The sequence below is a fragment of the Rhineura floridana genome, chromosome 7 (assembly GCF_030035675.1).
Source record: "Rhineura floridana isolate rRhiFlo1 chromosome 7, rRhiFlo1.hap2, whole genome shotgun sequence".
In the NCBI taxonomy this organism is placed as follows: domain Eukaryota; kingdom Metazoa; phylum Chordata; class Lepidosauria; order Squamata; family Rhineuridae; genus Rhineura; species Rhineura floridana.
In genome coordinates, this window is record NC_084486.1 from 115,357,985 (window position 1) to 115,383,355 (window position 25,371).

Below are 25,371 nucleotides of genomic sequence, written 5' to 3' on the forward strand. Positions count from 1 at the left end.
TATGGAATAATCTCCTGAGTTCAGTAGAATGCTCCACTGTCTGGAATATTAAGAGCTAGACTAGGTGAAACATGACCAAGCCTACAGTAGGAAATAATTCTGAATTGGCAAAGATATGCAGCAAATGGCCAAAAGGGTATTTTCCATGACTTCATTCTATAGTGGCTTGTTCTGGGGCGTGCACACACACGCATGCATGCATGCACGCACGCGCGCACACACAGAGTGAAATTCTTTTCCATATTCTGAAAGAGCAAGAGAGAGTGCACAATACCTTCACTGTGTAGTTGAAATGCTTTGCTGATTGCAGGAACCGGTGAAAGCCGTCTGTTTCCTTTGTTGCAACGGTTAGAATTAATAGCTTATCTAGTAAAGAGGAGGAAAGAGAGAGAGGTGTGAGTTCTTCAACAGGACAACAACAACAATTAGTGGATTCTAGCCCATCTTTTTAAGGGTCTGACATATTGGAGACAATGGGCTGCTGGACCAGTGGTCTGACTCAGTGTAAGGAAGCTTCATATGTAGCACATTTATGGCCTGAATGAAAAACAGAATCTGCTTTCTTTCAATTTACAGATAAACTTTCTTCCCTGCTCACCAGGAAGCTCCTATTGCAGCAGACAGTGAAGAAGGTAGCAACTGACAAATCATTTTTCCATTTTGTTCAGTGGTAGGGCATTGGCTTTGCATGCAGAAGCTCCCAGGTAGGGCTAGGAAAGAACCCTGTCTGAAACCCTGGAGAGCTGCTGTCAGTGTGGACAATTCTGAGCTCCATGGACCAGTGATCTGATGCAATATAAGGCATTTTCTTGTGTTCCATGACAAACCCATCCAAAGCAGTTGACAAAAAAGGCAAACTTGTACCTTCTTTTCCCCTGAGATTCAGCGTATAAGAACTGGGATATATAGAGAGAAATTCATTGGGTAACCCAGTTACCACTATCCTGTGAGGTAGATTAGACTGACAGATAAAAACTTGGCCACACAAGAAGCTTAGCTGAATTGGATTTTGAAACTGGATTGGCTACTAACCACTGTGCTGCATTGCCCCCGTTTTACACAATTTACTTTCTCCTTTATTCAAATAGGATAAAATATAATCAAGCATTTCAACAACTCACAAGAAAAAGTCCATCCATTCAACTTGTGAACAAATTTTCAGTTTAAATAATGAAAAGCAAGTTGTCAGAACCACAAGACAAAAAGAGATCCTGAATGCTGGTTTGTGAAATACATCAGTCGAAATTAATCTCTGTATCCTGTTACTCAGGATGGGAGGCATTAGAAGTTCAGGCCACAAGTGTAACTTGGTATCCCCTATGTAAAACTACTGACACAAAGGCTTAGATAGTCTCAGCCTCCAAGTAATAGTCTTGCAAGTTTTTGAATATCAGTGTAAGTCAGAATGAAGCCCTTTAAACTCATGGAAAATTATATATATTCAATATGCATGTTTTTACAGCACAAAAGAGAAAATCCAGTTTGTGCATTAAGTTTATTGTCTCAAGCTATTATGTCAGAGTCTGAACTTTGCTGGGGATTAGTTAACTGAAAATGCATCTCTGTTTCAAAGCATTATTTTAAAATAGGATTGCTACTAGTAGTGGGTACATCTCAGCAGCAGGAACAAATCAGCTTCACAAGAGCAACCTATGTGCACTGTAAGAAAAATTGTTACTATACATAATCAGTACCATTGTAAGTTATAATGCAAGGCTTAGATATTTTCCCATATCTTATCCTTGTCCTCTTATAGGTTCTGGAAAGGTTAAGCAAAGATCAGAAGAATGCAATTATGACAAAAATCAAACTTACAATCCCCTTCTCCTTTGATTTATGGAGCAAATATTATGTAGCTTTTGAAAAGAAACCATTGGGAATATAGTATACTAGAAAATGTGATCATACAAATCCAAGTAAGCCAAATTAATTCCTTATTAAGTTTTCCTGTATGAAGTATTTAGATTTGGCAGCAACTGCAGAATTTGGTTACAGAAGATACCTATCCTTGCCTGCAAGTTGGATCAAATATAAATACACTTTATAATCACCCCAAAGGAAATAATCAGAGAAGTGTTTGTTTAGACAGGAAAGTGTTACTCAACTCTGCAAATGAAATTTCTGCTTTGCCAGTTAAATTGATGAGTTCTTATATTTTGCATAAAGGGAATTAGTATGAGAGAATAGATTATCCAACAAGCTCACAATCACTGTATTAGTTTAGCTCAGGATTCATGATATTCAAGCTCACAGACCCCCTGTAAAAGAACTACAAACTGTTGAATACTAGCAGTTTTGAAAGGTTCAGTTCATCATCTGGATTCAAAATGGTGCCCAACTGTATCCAAACATAAATGAAAAACCTGCTCCTTGATCTCAGGAACCATCATGCAATATTTTATTACGATATCATATGAGGTGCCCAAATGCAAACAACTTTCCAATATATATAGCCGATGGTAAACTTGCCTTCCAGACAGTGTTATTTTGTCACTTTTGTATCCAGCTGTTTCTTGAAAGAGTTTGGAGAAGTGAAAGTAGGTTTAATTTTATCCACACAACAATCCTGCAAGATAGTTTAGGCCGAGACAGTGACTTGGCCAAGGTTACCCACTGGTATTCCCCATCCATTAGGGATCTGCACCTAGGCTTTTCCAAGTCACATTCAAGACAGTAACCAGTGATTCCTTTGCCCATATCTCATATAAAAGCTGTACAAACAGCACTGAGCACTGATCTTGCATACCCTGCCTGCCACACATGAATCTGTAGTATGAATTGAGGTTTACACACATAAGCACTCAGTCAGCAGGCACCACGTATGGCAGGGAAGGGGACCTGTGGCCTTCCAGAAGTTGCTAGACCACAACTCTCAACATCCATGACTACTGGCCATAGTGGCTGAGGCTAATGGGAGTTGGAGTTCAACAACATCTAGAGGGCCATCAGGACCCTATGCTGATTTATGAGATCCACACACCTCTCCCCCCTCCTCACCATTCTACAACAGGATCAGACAAGCCCTCACATAAGTATTAGTTCATACCAAAACGTCTGTGCAGTGGGGGACCATTCACAAGTTTCACTCCCATGCTCTGCTACATATATAACCTGCATGCTGGAGGCACAATGTGAACCAGGCAATTCTTAATATGACTTCCCCCCCCCCTTCTTTCAGAGACATCACTAATGGCTAATGAAAGAGAGCGATTCAGAATTCATCTCTCCATAGTTACAGAAAGGTCACAAATCTCAAGCAATCTCACATCAGAAGGCAGGCATTTTGTACAAAGCCATATTTGTATGAGGGTTATTATCTCTCAGTAGGTTCCTTATAATTTGAAAACCTTTAAAATGCTTACATTATAGTACTTCATTATAGACCTGGTCAATGACAACCGAAGCAGTAGAGAATGTTAAACAATACACAATTCTAAAAATCTAAAGACATTATTGTGATGGTACTTATAAACGGAATGAACTTACAGGAACTCTCTCCTTAGGCAGACACAGAGGAGACAGAACATGCCATCATCCTGTCTATTGTGTGTCTCGAATAACACTGTAACCTATAACACGTCCCTATCTGAGTAAGGAGGACCTCTCATCAGTGGTACATGCTATGGTAACCTCGCGTCTGGACTACTGCAATGCGCTTTACGTAGGGCTACCTTTGAAGACGATTCGGAAGCTACAGCTGGTGCAAAATGCGGCGGCCAGACTGCTAACAAGAACTAAGCGGTCTGAGCATATAATACCTGTGCTAGCCCGTTTGCACTGGCTTCCAATATGCTTCCAGGCCAGATTCAAAGTGTTGGTACTTACCTATAAAGCCTTATACGGCGCGGGACCACGATATCTGTCGGAACGCCTCTCCCGATATGAACCGGCCCGTACACTATGGTCTACTACGAAGGCCCTCCTCCGGGTTCCGACTCATAGGGAAGCCCGGAGAGTGGTGACAAGATCTAGGGCCTTCTCAGTGGTGGCCCCCGAACTATGGAATGGTCTTCCCGAGGAGGTGCGCCTGGCGCTGACACTATCATCTTTACGGCGCCAGGTTAAAACCTTTCTCTTCTCTGAGGCATTTTAATTCCTGTTAATTCTAAATTATTATATTTTGATTTTAGACTGTACAGTTTTGTGTACAGTTTTGTGTTATTTTTATTGTATTTTTAATGTTCACCGCCCAGAGAGCTGTTGCTAGTCGGGCAGTATATAAGCTTAATTAAATAACTAAATAAATAAAATAAAGCATTAAGTTGCAGTTACATTCCCCCCCCCCGAGTATATTATTAACCCTCTGAAACAGAGAACTGGTTCCTCAAATAAGCTGTGGAAAAACATTTACACATTTCATTTTTATCATCCATAGGCTCTGTCTACTTATGCTGATTTTACAGCACACAGAACAGATGTGACGGTCAGCGCCTGATCCTAGCATACAATGAAATGTGGGCACTGTGATGTTCCTCTATTAGTGTATATATGGTAAGTGCTGTTTGTATAGGAGATGCATGGTAAGTGGAGTGAAAGAGGAGGGGGAGTGAATGGGCAGTAGAATGCTAGATGATTGGCTGAATGTTTAAAATGGCTGACAGTATAAATGGAAAGATGACAGTGGAATCTGGGGGAGGTGATGAAAGTGAGTGGGTTGTTTTGGTGGGTTTTAGAGAGTTGTTTGTCAGGAGAGCGTGGAGAAGGAGGGGGGTGGAGTTCGGATTAGTATTAGATAAAACCATATGCTTATGTGCCTTATGAAGTAATCTTGTTAATCTTGTTATTCTTGTTATCTGTGTTATAAAATAAATACTTAATTTGGTTTACCAAAGGCCTGATCCTTGGCTGGGGTTTCACAGACCAGAAGGGAGGGTAAGGTAATGACCAAGGCTGAAGGGAAACTATAACAAATGGTGGCAGAGTCTCTGGGAATACGGGTTATAGGACGTGACTGGTGGTGCTGCCTAGCAGGGGGATCTGTTGAGATCTGTGCTAGAGCGGGGAGAGAAACCATATAAAGGACAGTCCGGACTGGTGGAGTCCCTGGTGGTGCCTAGTGACAGGCAGTAACCACGAGCAGGTAGGAACCTGACAGGGAGAGCCAGGGAAGGGCGTCACAGGCACGTTCAACATAGGAGAGACTGTGCCAGCACCTGAGGAGGAAGAGCAAATAATTTCCCATGCATTGTGGATTCTTGAGGGGGTATTTACTGAAAAACTTCATCAGCATCATAGGCAGTACTGGCAGGCATCAGGCTGGTGACCATTGTAAGAGCTTCCTCCTGTTTCAAATTTCAGAACAAAACAGATTCTTCCCTGGTGACCTCTTTCTCAAGATTTTTTAAAAAGCAACACATTGTTTTATGTGGTTCTGTACACTGGCACCTCAAATCTCCCCAAAATAATAATCTAAATGGTAATAATGATAATAAAATCTGACTGACTTATTCCAGTCTAGTTTTAAGTTTATTTTTTTTTAAAAAAGACAGGCAACAGGCAAAGACTAGGAGGAAAGGTGGGATATAAATTTAATAAATAAACATTTTCTTTAATTATGGCTTGTTTAAAGACCTTTGTCCTTCCCTCTGATATTTCCATTGACATGGAAGCAGAAAGCAAAAGCATGCCCATGAAATAAATACAAAATGTGACTCATTTATTCTGTTTTGAGCTGCCAATCTGTTTGCCCACAGAACTTTGAATGACAAAGCTCTTCCTCCTTCAGCTTTAGGTATGGTGGAAGATCTGGCTTTGCTTCTGCTTTCCTACCCTCAACATTTTCACTTTCTAAATGCATGAATAATGATATTGCCATGGGGAAACCACTTCTCTCTCTCCCTCTACACACCCCACTTGCATTTTGAGGTGGCACAACTGAGTGATGGTTGTACTATATCTATAGGTATTACTGCTCATTGGAATTCTCTATATCTGATTTCCATGTCTGAGGTAGGAACCCCAAGGATTCACATTTATTATGTTATTGACTGAATTTCCCCTTACAGCATGCCTTGCTGACTGAACCTCTGCAAACCATGAGCTGTTGACAAACCATGAGCTGTGAACCACAGGGCAAACCTTGGTAGCTCATGGTTAGTTTAGAGAGAGCTGAACTACAAGCCCAGGTTTGGACAACATCCTAAGCCAAGCCATGCTCAGGATAGTGCATTAGCAGAACAGCCAGGGAGGAGCAAAACAGCAACGATTTCCTCACCAGAGCTCACACTTCACACACTAGGGTATTCATGCTAAGCCTTGGCTGGGCTTGGCTTAGCACATTGTCCAAACTTGGGCTCGTAGACACATGAACCAAACCTAAGCGATGGACACAAATTCATCTGTAGATGGGGAAGGGCCATGGTTTAGTGGCAGAATATACACTACATGGCTTGGCTTGCATAAAGTCTTAGTTTTATTCCCAGCCATTTCCAGTTAAAATGGCCTCAGGTAGCAGTGCTGGGAAAGACCTCTTCATCTATTCCTCTGTGGCCTCAGAGAGAGGATTCTCCCTCAAAGATGGCTCAGGATTTATTTTATGTACCAATAAATCCAAAGCAATTTTGTCAGACAGCCAAATACTTATTCTTGAATTGTGTAATGCAATTTCCAGAATTTAAAAGTTAGAGTTAGGATCATACTCTATATCTCTGTGCAACAGGTATAATAGGTGAGGTCACTGTTTAGAAAGCCGACATGCTTCATAATATTTAATATATATTAAGCAAAACTCTAATACATGGCAGATTTAATATCTCCTAGGAAATGCTTTCGGGGGGGGGAGGTGAACATTTGCTTTTTCTTTGCACTGGCATAATCCCCATCTATGTTCACCTTTACCATGTATTTCAAGGGATATATTTTAATTGGAGGTGTAATCAGAGCTCTGTTTGTACTGTGATTTCCTGGGATTACATAAGAATTTTAGATTGGGAACTAGGCATAGGAGCTGGCCTCTCAGTGTGTGTTTTTAAGGAAGTTTCTAGTACTTATGGCCATGAAATTCTTTATCCTTATGGCCAATACCTCTCTCTCTGTGGAATTGGCCCCTCTTCAGCCTCTTACAAAGTGGCCCTGCTTCAGGCAGCTGCCCCACAGGAGGTGGCTGCAGAGGAAGGTTCTGAAGGGAAGCCTCACCACCAGCCTCTGGTTGAAATGGATGAGGAAGAGTGCTGCCTTTGAGGGTGGAGGGAAGAGAGCGACTCACTTTTGCTGCTAGACTGTCCTTCATGTTCTTGCATGGACAGATGGGCTTGTGTTCAAGGTGCAGAGCTGGCCAGGCAGGAATCTCCCCCAAATTGTTTTTTTTTTAAGTGTTTTTAAATTTGTATATTTGTTTTTAATGTTTTTAATTGTTGTAAACCGCCCAGAGAGCTTTGGCTATGGGGCAGTATACAAATGTAAACAACAACAACAACAACAACAATCATTTGAATTACACATGAAAAACTATGCAACTGCAAAAACTATTCCAAGGAAAAACAGTCGTAAAGCCATTCTAATGGTGTGCTTTAAAACAAATTTGGAAAGGGAATGTTCCAACATTATTATATAAAGTAGGGGTGGGAAACCTGAATGCAACCCTCCATCCCCTCTATCCTGCCCCTGGGACTCTCCAGACCAGGTCACCCACTGGTTCAGCTCTGTGCTTTCCTTGAGTGCTTAGCCTGGGTGGAATATGTCCACAGAGTATGACAATGCTTTCTACTTGCCTGGATGGAGGATGGCGAAGTGTGTGCGTGTGCGTGTAAAAATCGCTGACTTTTGTGTGGTTGTAATGTAACTTACTGTAAAAAGTTAAGAGTCACTTTTGTTGCTCAATCCAATTTGTGCCTACGGAGTTGCATACTACTGGCATGCAGCCAGTGGCAGAGAATGTGGCCCTGACTGGAAAAGGTTCCCCTCCACCAATATAAAGTAAGCCTAAATTTGGGTAAAATTCAGGGAGATGACAGCAAATCCCATGCTGATCAAGGTGCTTATGCATTTGCTTAAGATTTAAAAAATCTACAGACACTCCTTTTTTTCTGGAGCAAATGGGAAGGCCTGACAAAACAGACCTTACATGGTTATGCAGCAGTCAGCACTTTCATAATTGTTTGTGTTCATAAACATATGAATTATTTACCCTGTGCTTATATCGTCAGCATTACTAATGGAAGCTACTTTTGCATTGACAAAAAAAACCCACACAAAATCTTTCAGTGATGAAAAAACATATGTTTGGCTCTTTAGTTTGAGCAAGGAAAAAACTACATGCTACCACAACGCAGGAATCTGAATGCCACAATGGCATGGATTTTTAAACTCTTAAGAGATACATGGCCATATATGGTATCTTTTTCCTTCTCTTTCCTGAAACCTGTCTAGAATCCTATAACCCACCCCACATCTAGACTCAGTACGGAGTGTTGATATTTTCTGCAGGATTATGCCTTAGAATACATTAACAAGGAGAATAGGCTATTTATGATGTCTGGGAATCAAAAATTTCTGTTCAACTATTATCTTTTGTAATAAATCAGCAAAGCTGTTTTATTTTTATTTTTTTGTAAATTGCTTAGAGGTGTTTGTTAAAAAAAATCAAGTGGTATATAAATTTTGTGAAATAAATAAAATAAATTTCCCAGACTTTTTTTTTTTACACATATCTTAAAAGGCAGGCATCCTACACATCTCCTTTAGGCTAGTTACTATCTCTCAGCCTAACCTACTCCCCAGCGTCGTTGTGAGGATAAAATGAAGAGGGGGTAAACTATGTTTGCCACCTTGAGTTCCTTGGAGGATAGGAATGTAAAAATGAATTAATGTTACATTACAATTCAAATATTTATTATAGCATAAGCATAACATGTGATGTGGCCATGTTTTCTTTTGGGACAAAATTCCAGTGACCAAACTTCTTTGCTTGTCATCTAAGTGACAACTATTTTCCCCAGGTAAGAATTCAAAATCTTAGTCATGGAGGACCTTTAATGTAGTCATCCTTAGACTGGAACAAGGAAGAGTAAACCTTCAATGCAATGGTTGAACTCTTTTGTTCTGAGTTAAGTATGTGGATAACTGATGTTACAATAGCTTTAAAAGTGAATGACAGGATTTTAAATCAAATCAGTTTAACAAAGAAAATATTATCTGAAAAATGCACATATAAGCAGCTGGCCAATTTGGAAGTAAATTGTTGGCACACCACTGCATTCTAAATGTATAAATATAACATTCAGATTCCTCTATGTGGGTTAGAAATTCATTTAAGTGTGCATCCAGTGGTTGCATGAATGGAAGCTAGCTCACAGAATAGATTTATCTTTTCCCCATCTTCCCCTATAACCACTCTACAGCCTGAAAATCTTTAGAGGATTGGGGGAGGTTCCCCTGGCAAGGGGGCTGTGTCATATGGGGCTGCAGTGAAAGGGAAACAATTGCCTGCAATCAGGTGAAGAGATTTATGGCAGCAGAGCTTCCACTGGAGCAAAATTCCTTCTTCCATTTTTGGGTAATTCCCCTCTCCCCCTGCAGACTTGCACCTCTTGCTGTTCAGGCCCTTGACCCTCTGGAGAGGCATTGGAGAGGCACAAGAGGAAGAAGCAAAGAGAATGATTGCTTGCATGAACTGGCTTCTAATACCACTGGATACAAGCCTTAATAAATAATAATAAATAAAGTACAGTGAAACCTCAGTTAAGGAATTTATTTATTTATTTATTTATTTATTATTAAATTTATATACCGCCCCATAGGCAAAGCTCCCTGGGCGGTTCACAACAGACAATATCAAAATACAATAAAACACATATTTAAAACAATTCAAACAGCATTAAAAATGGGCATCCTTAAAAAAATTTAATTTAAAAATTCTCCAGGAAGGAAGCTGGTTTAAAGGAAGGCTTTTTAAAAGGTGAAACTGACCAGCTTTTCTTTGCCATGGATAAACTTTCAAGCCTGAGCCTTTACTTTAAAGTGAAATTGAAGAGCCTGTGTCTTTGCTTTGCTATAGATAAACTTTGCTATCAATGAACTGACAAGCCTCTGCCTTTGCTTTAAGATGAAACTGTTGAGCATGTCCTTGCTTTGTTATGGATAAACTTTCAATCCTGTGCCTTTGCTTTAGGTGAAACTGACTAGCCTATGCCTTTGCTTTGCTAGAGTGAAACTGACAAGCATGTTTGTTTGCTTTGCATTAAAGAGATATCTTGCTTTCTCCCAGGGCTGGGGAAGGAAGGATCCAATATGATTCAGAGAAGAAGGAGAGCGGGAAGGAGGGTGAGGGGGTGGGTACCATGTATGCACCCTTTAATGCCCCTGTTGAAGCTGACCCCACCATATATGAGCAGGTGCAGGAACCTATCCCTATTCTTTCCATGCTATTCCTATCTCTGGTACCAAAGTTTTTGTTTAAGAAGTAATGTCCAGGAATGCATTTACTTTGTTAACTGAGGTATTACTGTACAGGGAAAAAAATACAAGCATAGAACCACCCAGCTCATATACTTGCTAGGTACCAGATCTAGGACAAGAAACAAAGGAGTAGAAATGCTGTCATTCCCCACCCCCCAGCAAAAGCATTCACAGCAACATGTGATGCAGGTACCACAGCCATAGACAAAATTCATTTTGAGTGGAGGAAGGGTTTTGTAAACTAGACCTTAGGGAAACCACATGCACACCTGTTACTCCACCATGCAAAAAGTAGATTGTTGGCCAGAAATGCATATGAACTATAATCCAAAAGAGACATAAGTCTGAAATGACTGCTGAAGGGCGTGTATTTACAGTTGTAAACCAAGACTAAGAACTAGTTCCCCTTATATACTTAGAAGAGAATAAAAATTTCAGGTAACCTATTAAACAGCTTCTACAGAGTCTAGAGCCAATGCAGTGAAAATGGAGACATAGTCCCTGTGCCAGTATTACAAGCTTCTGCTTGGATAACCATCAGTGATGCATATTCTCCAACACAAATTTAAATTCTTCTAGAGCAGAGGTTCTCAAAGTTTTTTCCCCACGGACTACTTGAAATTTGCTGAGAGTCTTGGTGGGCCATTGAATGGTTTTTCTGCTTGTTGTAGCAATGTTAATGCAATGTTCTAGATGCTGTATTTTTATTGCTTCTTTTATTTCTTATTTCACTGTACTTATAATCCCTCTCCTTAAATATTAGACAGGCACCACCTCTGTTATCTTTTTGGCACCTACTGAAGACCTTCCTCTTTCAACAAGCCTTTTAAGTCTGCATCTGTGTTGGAATTGCTTTTTAAGATGTTTTTAAAGCTTTTTTTAAAAAAAAAAAAGATTTTTGTAAAGATGGTTTGTTTCAATATGTTTTAAAAAATGTTTTGTTTTAATATATTTTAAAGTTTGTTTTTATCATGTTGTAGAGCATCTGTTTTTATTTGCCGCCATGGGCTCCTACTGGGAGGGAGGGAGGGTGGGATATAAATTTAATAAATATATAAATAAATAAATAATTGCATTCCATAGAACTCAAACTGAAATGCAATATAAGAAATAAAACAAGCAATAAAAATACAGTTAAAAATCAATATGAATATTTCATGTGGACATGCCATGGACCACCTGAATGAAGCTCATGGACCACTGGTAGTCCACGGACCACAGTTTGGCAACCCCTATTCTAGAGTACAACTCATGATGCAACAGAAAACCTAATGCAAACACTTCCTTTGCTGCCACTCCTTATCCGAATTGCAATTCTGCAGTGCATCAAGGATACATCTACTGCAGAGGTGGGGACTTTCATGCCTGAGGGTGAATGTGGCCCTCCGGGCCTCTTTATCTTGCTCTCAGGTCTCTCCAAAAGCTACATCCCTCACCAGCCCTGCTCTGCACTCTTCTGGAGTGCTTTTGCCTAGTTGGAATATTACTTTGAAATGAGATCATGCCTTTTGTTTGCCTGGATGGAGAGATTTCATTTTATTTATTTCCTCCAAGGAGATCAAGATGGCGTACAATTATGCTTTTTTCTCTCCCAATTTTATCCTCACAACAACCCTGTGAGGTTAGGTTAAGAGACAGTGACTGGCCCATGGTCATTCAATGAGTTTCATGGCTGGGCAGGAATTTGGACCCTGGTCCTAGTACAACACACTAACCTTTGGCTTTTGTGTGGCTCTAATGTAACTTACGGTGAGAAGTTAGAGTCAACTTTGTTGCTCCATCCACTTTTGTCTCTGGGCTTGCCACCACTGGCATGCAACACACACACATACACACAAAGGTTGCACATGAAGAAACTGATACCTCAAACTGAAAAAGGTCTGTTTAGGAAGTGAACATTCTTGAAATATGAGTTGATGGAACTCATGGTTGTGCCTGGTATAGCTTCTAATGCTTGCTTAAATGCCAAGTATGCACCAGCATTGGCAGAACAGTTTTGTATTGGTTCTAGATTGATCAGAAGCATGATCATCCACTTAGCATTAATTATATTTTGTGAGAAATTGTGCGCCCAACCTTTGAGGCAACTAGCTCCAAATGTAGCTAGATGCCTTGCCTTCCTTTCCCCTGCTTAGGCATACTGAAGTAATGGTGGACCACTGGCCCATCTAGACTGTATTGTGTACCTTGACTAGCAGCAGCTTTCTAAGGACTCACAAAGAACTTTGTTAATCATGATCCTTTTAGCTGAAGATGCCAGGGACTAAATCTGTGATCTTCTACATCAAGTGTGATGCACCTTTTGCCCTCCAGATGTTTTTGAACTACAACTCATATCATCCTTGACCAACTCCCATCAGCCCCACCAGCAAGAATGGCCAATGGTCAAGGATGATGGGAGTTACAGTTTGGTAACATCTGGAAGGCCAAAGTTTCCCCACACTTGTTCTACATAAAAGTCTTATATTCTTACTTATGAGCTTACTTATGAGCTCTCATAGCTGAATCTGAAGGCAGTTATTTCAATATCATTTCCAGCATATAAAAACAAGCTACCAGAAAACAACTAGCATGGTCCAACTGTTTGTTCAGGATTGGAGAGGGTAAACAGGCCTGGAACAGTTAGATAGCTTGTCACATGGACCCTGTGACCAAGAGTGGCACAAAGCACTTGAATACAATTCTGTAGTCTCCTTCTGAAGTAGCTCCAAAGCCAACAGAGCAAGAACATTACCACCAGCACAAATGTAATCCCATCTTCTTAAGAACTGTGGCATTGGAAACAACTCTAGCAGCAGCATAACAGCCTTTTTATGTTATTCTAATTTACAAGTTCTCTATTTGGGGGGGGGTGGGAGTTTTCATAGATCTAAGGACTTTCTGACAAATTACAAATGCAATCTTATTCACACTTTCATGGGAGTAAGCACTATTTAATAGAGTGACAATTTAGAGTTTGACTAGACTGCAAAGTGCAAATATGGCAGAGATGACTGTTTCTGTCCCACATTTAAATGAAGCTTCAGCCAGAGAAACAGAAAACTTTCAATAGTAGCAGGACCAGCCACATGTGACTAGTCTGCCTAAACCACTTCTGTATAGATTATTTAAAAGCCCTGCTCCAATTAAAGTTACAGAATAAACCTAAGCACATTTGCCCAGAAGTAAGTCCCTTCAAAATGACAAACTCATTTTTTATCATGTTTGTCAAGTGGATGTAGGATTCCAGTATAGGTTCCTTTCTAGACATTAATTTCAATGGAAATCAGTCATGACTCATTTTAACTTAGTGGATCTAGACCAACATTTATTTTCAGCATGGCAGAAATATTCAGCATAATTGTCTTATGTAGGATCAACTCAAGCTATCATTAAAGATTTATAGCTACTATGCAGCCTGTGATAAATAGGAATGCAGCACTTTTTTGATGGGCATTCAACCAACCTTTATTTCAGGAAAGTACTACATTAAGTACTATTTAAACAATTAGATGACATGGTTTTATTACAACAAAGAAAGACCATTTTCAACATTAGATGTTCATGCTGTATGCTGCTACTTCATTTTTAATTTAACATACTCTTCTGTGTTGTTGTTTTTTGAATGATCAATTTCAATAAATTCAGTACATTTCAGTGAATGTTGAGCAACTGGCATCATTTTTACTAAATAAGAAAAGTTTACTGGTACAGAAAGCTCCTTGTCCTCAAGCTATTTTGCTTTTCTTTTTACAAGGCCAGCTGTTTAAACAGCAGCAATCAAATATGAGATCTCCAGGACACTTTATATTACTATTTTAGCACCGCATTTATTTACTTTTTGACCAGGGCTTTTTTTCTGCTTGTCCATGATTATTGATTCCCTTCACTTTCTTTTCACTCTCTTTCCCATCAACCTCATTCCAACCAAATATAGCACATATTGGCTGAAACATACTAAAGATGTGATTTTGACCATAATTTGGTCAAATGATACTTTGATACATTAGAGATTAACTGGTTTACTGAAAGGAGAGCTCACAGAATCACATAGATACCAGGACCATTGAAAGCTGCCATTATTATTATTATTATTATTATTATTATTATTATTATTACTACTACCACACCACCCCCCACCATTCACCAGTAGGTCCCAGGTGGGTTACAATGATTTAAAATTGAGAATTAAAACAGTTAAAACAAATTACAATCACAGGAAAAAGACAGGTCCTGAAAATACACATCTCAGGTGTCAAAGGCCAGGTAAAGAGGTGTATCTTCAACATTCACAGAAAACTGTACAGTGAAGGTGCCACACACACCTCTGTTGGGAGGCAATTCTACAACTTTAGACCAGTGGTCCATTTAGCATACCATTCTATCCACAGAATGGCAGTAGCTCTCCAGACTTTCAGAAGGAATATTTCCCTGTCGCCTTGAGAGATTTGGCTCTTCCCTTCTTTTTTTGAGTCAAGATGGAGTCTGGAAAGATTACACTAATAATTATTATCGATATGGATCTATGGAAATAACATCTTTTTTTAAGAGTACAATGCACTTCAGCTCGCAAATATATCAGTAAACATCTCAGCCACACTTGAGCCTCACTGAAACTACACATAGCAGAAATGTTAAGGTTCTTTTCTTCCACAATAAATGACATGAAAAGACTAAACACAGATAATCATTGTGGGTACTTTATAGAAGTGGCAACTTTATTTTTTTCGGGGGGCGGGGGAGGAACTAACAGCCTAATGTATACCCAACCAAGAGCATCCAGTTTAAGCCTTTTGAACACAGTTGGACTGTGGCTTTAAATTCACATGATTCAACAAAACTGGCTGGTGGGTCAGATTGCTACTTGTGCAAGCAATCACTTAGGGCCAAAATAGATAACTGGCACTTTTGCCATTTAAGGAGGAGGAATGCAAATCTAATGAAAACATAATAGCTCTCAAATTTCACTCAAATGTGATCACACTTGTCAAGATACAGATATTTACAAAGTAAAGGTGGGGTGTAGCTATACATAAAATTGTAGCATTGTCAGTATATACAAATTATCCCATGTCAGAAATAGGTATGAAACTTACAAAGGGACTTTGTAACCCAATTGTTGCTGTTTCTGGGTGGTTTTTCAGAACCAAAAAGCTAACAAACTATTCTAATAGGATTTTTGTCACATAAATCAAAGTTACTCAGTAATTCCTGCATGCTGTGCATCTCTTTTTAATGCATCACACTTCCTGTAGATTTTCATATCATCAAACATTCAATCAATCAAACTCCTTGCATTGAGCAGGGGGTTGGACTCAATAGCCTTATAGGCCCTTTCTAATTCTATGATTCTATGAAACAAGTTCACAAACAACATTGCTAGAAGATGACACAACATAATCCAGCAATAAAAAGTAATTTAAACAGAAACCTGTATCCTAACGGTTACATCAACATCAGTGCACCACATATATTTGGGGTTCACCCCACAATGCATTTCTCCTGAACCATTCATTTAGTTGTCTTGTATATGGAAAGTTCTTTGTAGCATAGATGGTGCTCAAATCAGAGTTAGAAGCAAAAGTTTGAGAGCCCGCTTTCTTTACTGCTGCCCTACCATTAAATGATAACAACAGCAGTAGAGGTTGACGCAAACGCTGAATCTATTTTATTCATTTTACATTGTATGAATAGGATATAAACTCTGCAGAAGATAATCCTATATAAAGGTCAGTTTCATTAGATTTTGAAACATCTGATAGATGGCAAAGAAGTGTATGCAAAGCAGACAACTCAACAAGGATTAAAGCTGGAGTCTGCTGTTAACAATGCATATAATGTCTGGGATCCATGCATGAGAGAAGTTTGCAAATCAACAGAGTCTGCTATATGTCAGTGAAGATTTCCTTACTGGTTAAGTTAACCAGAATCCACTCTTTTAAAAAAATAAAAAGATACACTGTGACACATTTTTACTAACATTGCTGCAAAGTAGGGATGGAGGAGAAATTCAATTCATTTCTCATTTAAAGTCAAATCTATGAAATCTGCACTTCCTGAAACAATAAGAACCAAAATATCACCATCCTTTGAAATTTGCAGTTTTCCAAATTTTGCAATGTAGTTTTCCAACCAATCAGTACAAAATGCACATATTTGGGAAAATGGACATAAGAATGTATATATTTGTGGGGGAAAGCATACAACAATAAATTGCATTGGAAGAAATGGCTTGCAAAAATGTGTACATGAATCAAAACCGCACAGAAAATGTGTTTATTAGGAGAAATTCACAGTAAAATGCTGATGAATTTTCACAAGGATTTTTTAAAGCAAAATTAGCACATTTCTGCACATTTGCAGAGAACTGAATTTAAGATTGGAAAATTGAGAACTTACAGAACCAAAACAAACAGATTCTTCCATCCCTACTTCAAAGATCACAGCTTTTCATCAAAATAGCTTGAGGAATAGTAATATTCCACTGAACTTTACAAATAATAAACACACTTGGAATTAAATTATTCACTCATGTTCTATTTACCTGTTAACATCTGGCATGGACTACAAGGAGTTACAAAATTGTGTCCTGCTCACACAGTGGTTCTTTCCACCACTAGTGTATGTGTGTGTGGGCAGGGTGCATTAACAAATCCTCGTATATAGAATCTGCCCTGAATGTGTATAGCCCTAAAATCCACCTGCTTCAGTAAAGGGAATGGGACAGATTATGCAGCCAGATATTGGCATGGACAAGGGCAACTGCAAGTAATGTTGTACATCTGTGCATGCACACACATGGAGAGGGAGGCTGCACACAAGTTCAAGAGTCACTATTCTGCCCTGCCATGCATAGAGGGGACTGTGTGAACAAAGCATCTTTCACCAAGAGTCATATTGTGGTTCGAAGAAATGATGTGATGTGGTTTTTATCATATATGGATTGCACAAGTTATGTAGTACAGCAGTACTTGCCCTAAAAGTATTTTAAAATTTACAAATGTCTTTATTGCTTATAAGGCACTAATTAATAACTAATTGAAACTGTGGCCTCTCTAGAATCACACAAACCAGACCTCCTGTCCTGGCTGGAAGAAGGAAAAGAGCCATTTGTCTGGAGTTCAGAGGGAGAGATTTGCAGGTACCTGCTCAGCCGGTAATGGGCAAAACAATGAGAATTACAGGGAGCTGTCTGTGTCATCATTGGAAACAACTAAGCAAAAGTCGGGAAAAGAACTGTTTAGTTTCTCTTATGCGTCTTTAGTTCCCTTTAATTTCCAATCAGATAATGGGACAAAGGAGTCCTCTACTCCTCAGGGTCCTCACATACATGAACTCCTGATCCCAGAAGAACATCAGACAGGGGAGGCAAAAGAAAAATCTGCAATGTCTGGTAAAATATTCAGAGATGAATCCAACACAAATGGGCATCACAGAACTCATTTATAATTTATAATTTTAAAGTTTTTTAAAAGTTTTAAATTTGTTTATATGTGACCTATTGTATTTTTATGTTTGAATGTTGTGCACCGCCCAGAGAGTTTCGGCTATGGGGCGGTATAGAAATCTAATAAATAAATAAATAAATTGCACAAACTACATTATGTTACATGCAGTAGTCTGTGTTAAGCGTGCAGACCTCTTGTACATGACAAGAAGTAAACTATCTGGATATTGGAGGATCTATTTAAACAGCAACACTGAATTCCTGCTGAAGTGCTGAGTACCCTGTGATTGAAGAGTGATCTGCAGGAAAGGTGTTGTTTCTTGCCACCAAAGAGGCACTGTGGATGTGGACCTCACTTCTCATATAAAGAATCATCTGTACAAGTCTATACTACTTTGGTTTATATATATATATATATATATGGTAATGAATAAGGGTGACTCAGACTATTGAATTCACACATTTGTGTTCAGATATTACACTAGAACATCAAAATATACTACAGCATCATAGAGTTACTGTGGCATGAGTGTTCTTAGGTAACAACCCACTTCATCAGAAACGTGTGTATGTAATATAAATGTCGTTACACTGGCAATGCAAGTTACCCATGAGCACAAAACTCTCATAATGTAAACAGGATTTATGATCATGAAAAGAGGTTTGTTTCTTAAGCCAAACTGTTGCACACAAGTGTTTAGCATTCAGTTTAGCATTCAATTCATTAAATTAAGTTTATCAATTTTAAAATATGTGCATCAAAAGCAGGGATGAGGGAGAAATTCAATTCAGTTCACATTTACATGTGAACCTTCCTTAATCCACACTTTCTGAAACAATACAAAAACTGAAACATGGCAATCCATCAAAATTCACACTTCTCTGAATTTTGCAAGGGAGTTCTTCAGCCAAGTAACGCAGACAAAAATGCATATATGGAGGTAAAATGTGCATTAAAATGCACATATTAGTGAAAATAAAATAAAAATGCATTACATTAAGGAAATGCTGTGCAAAAATGTGTATATTAGGCAAAAGTGCATGTAGACATGTATATTAGGAGAAATTCATACTGAAATGCTGATGAATTTTCATGAGGACATTTTTTTAAAAGCACAAACTTATGTGGAAATGTGCAGAACTGGGCTTAAGGTTGGAAAAATGAGAAACTGATACCAAAATTGACAGATTCACCCATTCCTAACCCTAACCAATGGTTTTCCTTCTGTGTCGCAAAACAATTAGTTAGATTTTTTTAAAGTAAGCCATTTACTACCTTGAAAGTGTGAATCAAGACTCTGATGTCCTGATATTATTACCATGTGAAAAAAATAAATCACAGATTATGGTTGATTTCCCAAGACTAATGCAAATAAAAACACAAATGGGGACACAATCAAAGGCCTGCTTTAGCTCAGGACTCAAGCAAGAAGAAAAGTATATGGCAAGCAACAGGATGTGTATTTTAAAGCAACTGTCTCTTTTAAATGAAAGCACTAGAAAAAGCTTTTGGGCACTTTTCTTTGAACAGGTTTTATGCTTATGTTTTGCACTTTGAGGATTGAATTTCTCACTGCTCTCCAGCTCTTTGGAACAAGCACTTTACAGGATCCAAGAAGCAGAATGTGAACAAGGCTGGGAAGGAAACTGGCTGAAAATGTGGCCAAAAAGAAAAAGCAGGATCACTAAAGTAAGTTTCTAAGTCTGAGAAACCATTACATGGAATCCTGTGTTGTTCCACATGCCAAGTCTTTTCTGTCAAATATCATGACTAACAGTGCAACTGCATACACGTCTACTCAGAAGTAAATCCTGCTAAATTCAATGGGGCCTACTTCTACGAAAGTGGGCAACACACTTACTACACAGTAAGCTCCATTGAACACACAGTGGGACTTACTTTCAAAGAAAACATATGCAGGATTACACAGAAGAAATTGGGAATGGAACAACTTTCTTGTAAGAGTCTCTTGTAAGGCAAAGAAACACATTTGTTGCTTTGAAAAATATAAGCTTTCTCTCTCCCCCCCCCCAAACTCCCAGCCCTGAGCTCCTTTGGGGAAGAAAGGTGAGATATAAATTTATTATTAGCATTGGCATTTCTATATTTACACCGCTTGCATTCTGAAATGCAAAAGAGTGATCACCAATAGGAAAGCCATGCTTCAGGTCTTCGACCCAGCCACTAAAAGACACTTCACAAGGCTACAAGGTGCTTCCAGGTGGAGGACTTAATACTGCCTATAGCCAGCCTAAAAGTTTTTTGGGGGGGGGAGAAAATGATGTAATTTATTTATTTTTAAAAAATAAAGAGGGGTCATTGAGATATCACAAGGTTCACTGGCAACAGGGTTGTTTTATTAATTGCCCCCCCCAAGGGTAAATCTGGATTCCATGGGGATAGATACAGGCTAGCATTTTGATTTCAATGATGTTGCGTGGACCCAGCAAAAATATTGCATCTAGGAGGAGTACCAACCTCATGCCTCTCTGGAGGCACCCAGTCTCTCTATGTTAACAGCATTCCCATGTAGGAAAATGTGTGACCATGTGTGAGAATACGCATACATACTGTAAAAGAGACCCAAGCATCTCAGACTAAAACCTTTCCCGGTGGGAACATTGAGGCATGAACCCTTCTAAACATTGTTCCGAACAGACTTGTTTTAGAAGGGTAAGCTACTCACCGTGAAACACTGCTGCCTGTCACTTCTGTGTGGGTGGGCAAGGAAAGCATTTGCCTGACATTTATGTTCCACATGAATGTTACAAGGAAAGAAACACACAAAGCATATGTAACAAATTCAGTACAAAGCCCCAAACCAGAGCTGCTGGTAAACTGGGGAAATCAGCCGCAATTAAAACAGGCAGGCTTTTGTCTCAGATTTGGAAGGGGGTCTGAATGAGTAGGTTAGGACCCAGTGAATCTCACTCCCTGTCTCCGGTAGAAAGTAAGGGTCTGACGAAATCGGCCTTGCAGCAAAAGAGCCACATTTCCAACTCCACAGGGAATATTTCCTTTCCCTTGAGAAACGCGAGCTCAAGATAGCCCGTCCTTAGATTAAATTTTGTGCACCCGCAAGGGGTGATGGTGGTGGCACCTTTCAATTGTGTTTAAAATTTAAACAAATGGTGGTAAGGATTCCTTTCCTCTCTCTCCACCAGACCCAGCAATCCATCCATTTAGTTGATCATAATGTGGATCTAAACAAATCCAAAAGTCTTCCTGAGAGAGGAAAAGGGATGAAAAAGTACTGGGGTGTCAATCCGCTAGGAATCCACGCCCCCACACTTCTCCTTATAGAAATGAACCACTGTCTCAGAAACCAGCCTGGTAGACGCAAGCACCCTGTACATGACAAGGAACACTCTCGTCTTCTGTACTATTGACAGTACGTGTGCAAAGGCTAAGCTCTGCAAATAGACGGAGGCCTGACTCAAATTAAAACGGGGCTGGATGAGGAGAAAAATCAGGAGAGAATGGGTGAGTTACCGGTGGGGATGGGCGATCTCTCGGTCTCGGACTCAGCAGGGTAGATCGGCTCCAAGAGATGGATAACTAAACCAAGGAGAAGGGCGAGGGGTCCTGCCGTGTTTATCGCCATCTTCAGCCCTCCAGGCAAGCCAGTAAGTTAGCAGAGCACCCAGAAGACTCAGAAGCTTCTTCCTTCCCTCGCTCGCTCGCTCTCCCACCCGCGAAAAGAGGCCTGCGAGGTTGTCTCTCGAATCGCCGAGCGTCTCTTTCACTCGCTGCTCCCGCTCGAAGCACGTGTGGCCGCCCTTAGCTCCAGAAGGGGATTGCTCTGAACGGGGCACCGGGGATGTTTCCTCCACGACAGGAAGGGTCAAGATGAAAAAGTGCCACAACAATCCACTTGCAGAAGGGATGGCGGGGGATCCCTCCCGGTGATGCGATCAGGTGAACGGAAGGTAGCGGACGCCGCCGTCTTCTCGCCCTCCGTTAAGGGCAGTAGGCAAAGGGCATCCTCGGCGCGCGCTGGAGCTTTTATAAGCCAGGCGAGAGTGGGAGGGGATGGCCAGCGGGCAGACCCAAGCAAGGCGAAATCAGAGCTGCTGCAGAAGGAGCTGCAGGATCCCAGCGATTGGCCATGGGACTGGCGAGGGGGGTGGAGAGAGGGGACTGGGTGCCGTCCTTCTTGTTCCCAGTCTCCCACTTGCACTTCCCACAGCCGCGCCTGCACCGTGCCGGTGCGAGGACATCATCTGGCGTCCTCGAATGAGCGGGTGTAAAACGTTTGCGCATGCTCGGTAGAGACGTGAAGCCGTTGCCCAAACCCTGAGTTTGCATATGTGAAGCCGCGGTCTTCTTCAGCCCTGCGCCTTTCCTCGTCTTCTGATCCTGAAGAGATGCTCTTCTCGGGCTCTGAAGCTTTAAGAGAGCAAGAGGGAAGGCGAGCTAATAAGTGACAGTGGCTGCCTATGATGGGGTTGACGGATTTGGGACTGTCTGTCTTGATAGTCGAGGAATGGTTCTGCGCTCCGTTCATAGGGTTACTTTGTTGTTATTTTAACAGTACAATTGTAATTTTGATGCCCTGGAGATGCAACATAATAGCATATGGAGGAGGGTGTCTATACTGTACTGTATTGTATTGTAAAATAAGTACTGTGCACGTGAAATGTGTTATTTATAAAAATAACAATAATTGATCACTTGTAACAACTATGTATCATTTATTACATAGTTGTTACAAGTGATCAATTATTGTTATTTTTTTTCCTGACCTGAAGTTCTAATATCCCAGGCCTATCCGTCCTTAGGTATATTCAGAGTGAGTATAAACCCATTGATTTCGGTGGCTTCGGTAAGTATGACTTTAGTGGATATCACCTCAAGTCTTTTACACTAAGGGGTGTCAATAACTAGTGTGGAATTTCTTGGTGTTGGGATCATATTTAACTCTTACTGTGCCAATACATGTGCACAGTCCCATAATTTCAGAGAACTCTCATTGCCTACATTCCACAAAACTGTCACTTCCAGCTTTAAAGCATTCCAGCATTTTACAAGTGATGCTTAAAACAGGTGTGGGCTTTTTTCTTGTTGCTGTTGTTTTGCTTGTTTGCTTTTTTGCATTTTCTATATCTGCAAAGAGAACGAAAAACCTGTTGGCTAGAAGACAAACTCTCACAGTGACTTTCTTTGGCAATCTATAACACATTTAGAACATGAATAGTGGTGTTTGAATGTGCATGCATTTGGCTAACATATCCAGTAAAGCTGAAGTGGGATAATGGGGTGTAAAAATGAGATTTTAGTGTAATACGGTCATTTTGGTGAACTTATTTCTTTATTAGAGGTGTCTATTTATACAAAGGCTGTAAATACACCAGTTGCCAGGTAACAAGAAAAAGGGCTTTCTCAGTGGTGGCCCCCGAATTATGGAATGATCTCCCTGCTGAGGCACGCCTGGCGCCAACATTATTATCTTTCTGGTGCCAGGTTAAAACATTCGTCTTCTCCCAGGCATTTTAAGCATTTTAACATTTAACATCCTATTACATTTTACTATTTAGTATGCTAGTATATTGGTATTTTAATGTGTTTAAATTGTTTAATATTGGTTTTAATTGTATTTTGATGTTTTGCTTGCTTGTTGTGAACTGCCCAGAGAGCTTCGGCTATGGGGCGGTATAGAAATTTAATAAATAAATAAAATAAATATAAATTGCCAGAGCAAAGCTTTCCCCATAAGCCACACCTGGAAGGTGAATGGGTTGATCTGCCAATCAGCTGCAAAATCTCTTTGAAGCTGATTTTTTAAAAAATGCACTCAAGCCCCTGCCGTTAGGTTTTACAGTAAAAACTAGTGTGCCCCCATTTTCAGAAGAGAGAGGTGTAGAAGCACTGGAAATGGCTTAGGGTTTCTACCCTAAGCCTTCAATAAAATTCCTGGAGCAGCTGCTACCTTAAACAATACCCTTGTAAGAATGCACAATGGACTTCAGAATGGCTCACCCCTTTCTGTTCTTCATTAATCTTTTTTATTTTTACTGTTTTAATGTGACAGTAGAAATCCATGATTTTTTTTCTGATGTTTTGTATTTTCACTTAAAGCAAATGCAGGGTTCCTGATTTGGATGAGAGATATAGCCCCAGAGGAGGAAGACTTACATTCCTGCATACCAGTTTTCAAACAAATCGCCTCTCAAGCTCATATTAGTCATACACAGAGAAATGACAGGTACAGTATAAAATGTAAGTGTACTGCCTTCAAGTCGATACCGACTTATGGTGACCCTATGAATAGGGTTTTCATGGTAAGTGGTATTCAGAGGGGGTTTACCATTGCCTTCCTCTGAGGCTGAGCGGCAGTGACTGGCCCAAGGTCACCCAGTGAGCTTCATGGCTGTGTGGGGAATCGAATCCTGGTCTCCCAGATTGTAGTCCAGCACTTTAACCACTACACCACACTGGCTCTCCAGGTACAGTATGGCCCTCTGCTAATAGTAGTCTTGAGTGAGGACTTAAATTTATGAAATGGTCCAGGAGAAAAGGGTTATATCTTCTCTCCTAGCACCATGCCCCTAATAAAAATTGGGAGCCTCTGTGGCTGCTTTCTGTGGAAGTGTTAGGCATTGGAGATTGAATTATGGATCTCCATCCCAAGTGCAGTTTGGCCCTAAAAAGTCCAGTTGTATTTCTGCCTTACTCTTATCACCATTGAGGGAATGAATGCAGAAGATATTGGGTGTACATTACAGTCATGTGGTTGTAGACCATATTTGCACTATAAACTAAAAGACAAACCTACTGAAGCACGCTAACACGTGCCACAAATACAGTAAGATAGGCTCTAATAGTGCTTATTTATAAAACTGCTAATCTATAAAGTGGTACAGTTTTTGCTGCTGTTACTTGTGAAAATGCCATTAATGGCTTATGTGTGCTTGCCACATCCCATCTCGGTACCTTACTTCATGGTAAATGTTGCACAATGCAAACATATATACAAAAACCTTCAGTTATTTCTCACACAACAATAAGGTTTGAAAATTGTTTTGTGGCATCTTGGAAAATTTCATTAAAATCCAATACAAATCAAGGTTGGTGATTGCTATTGGGTTTTTATATTATTTTTACAATGTAGACTTTAAATATGAACACAATTGTTCCTGATTAGCTTCCATCTGTATTTCACTATGACAGGAAAATTGTGAAAATTTTGTGCTTCTGCTTGATATAAATAAATAAATAAAATTTTATTTATCAGACGCCCATCTGTCCGACTGAACGGACACTCTGGGCGATGTACAATATAAAATACAATCTACAATCTCAACATATACAGTATTAATATCATAACATCTCGTCTAACAGAACCATCCTACGCTAACATAGTATAAAACCTAACCCACTCCAGAGATCCCATAGGCCTGCCTGAAGAGCCAGGTCTTCAAGGCTCGGTGAAAAGTCAACAGGGAGGGGGCATGCCGAAGGTATTGATTTCAGAATACAGCTCTGAAATGTATTTTGTTGCTGTTCTTATTGTTGCAGTTTCCCCCAAAAGCAAGCACTGATGCCCTAA

General features: G+C 39.9%; 1 protein-coding gene across 2 annotated transcripts in view; it reads right to left on the minus strand.

Moving 5' to 3' along the window:
- The window catches only part of PLOD2 (procollagen-lysine,2-oxoglutarate 5-dioxygenase 2), a 93,943-nt gene extending 71,919 nt beyond the window's left edge, over window positions 1-22,024 (minus strand). Inside the window, exons 1-2 of one of the 2 annotated variants that reach the window (XM_061636952.1) lie at window positions 21,315-22,024; window positions 275-366 (exon numbers count right to left, since the gene is read on the minus strand). In XM_061636952.1, the coding sequence (XP_061492936.1) occupies window positions 275-366; window positions 21,315-21,426 (204 nt within the window). In that variant the 5' untranslated portion in view covers window positions 21,427-22,024. The remainder of the gene's footprint in view (window positions 1-274; window positions 367-21,314) is intronic. The other variant, XM_061636951.1, reaches the window with a different exon arrangement.
- Between the last annotated feature and the right edge of the window lie 3,347 nt (window positions 22,025-25,371).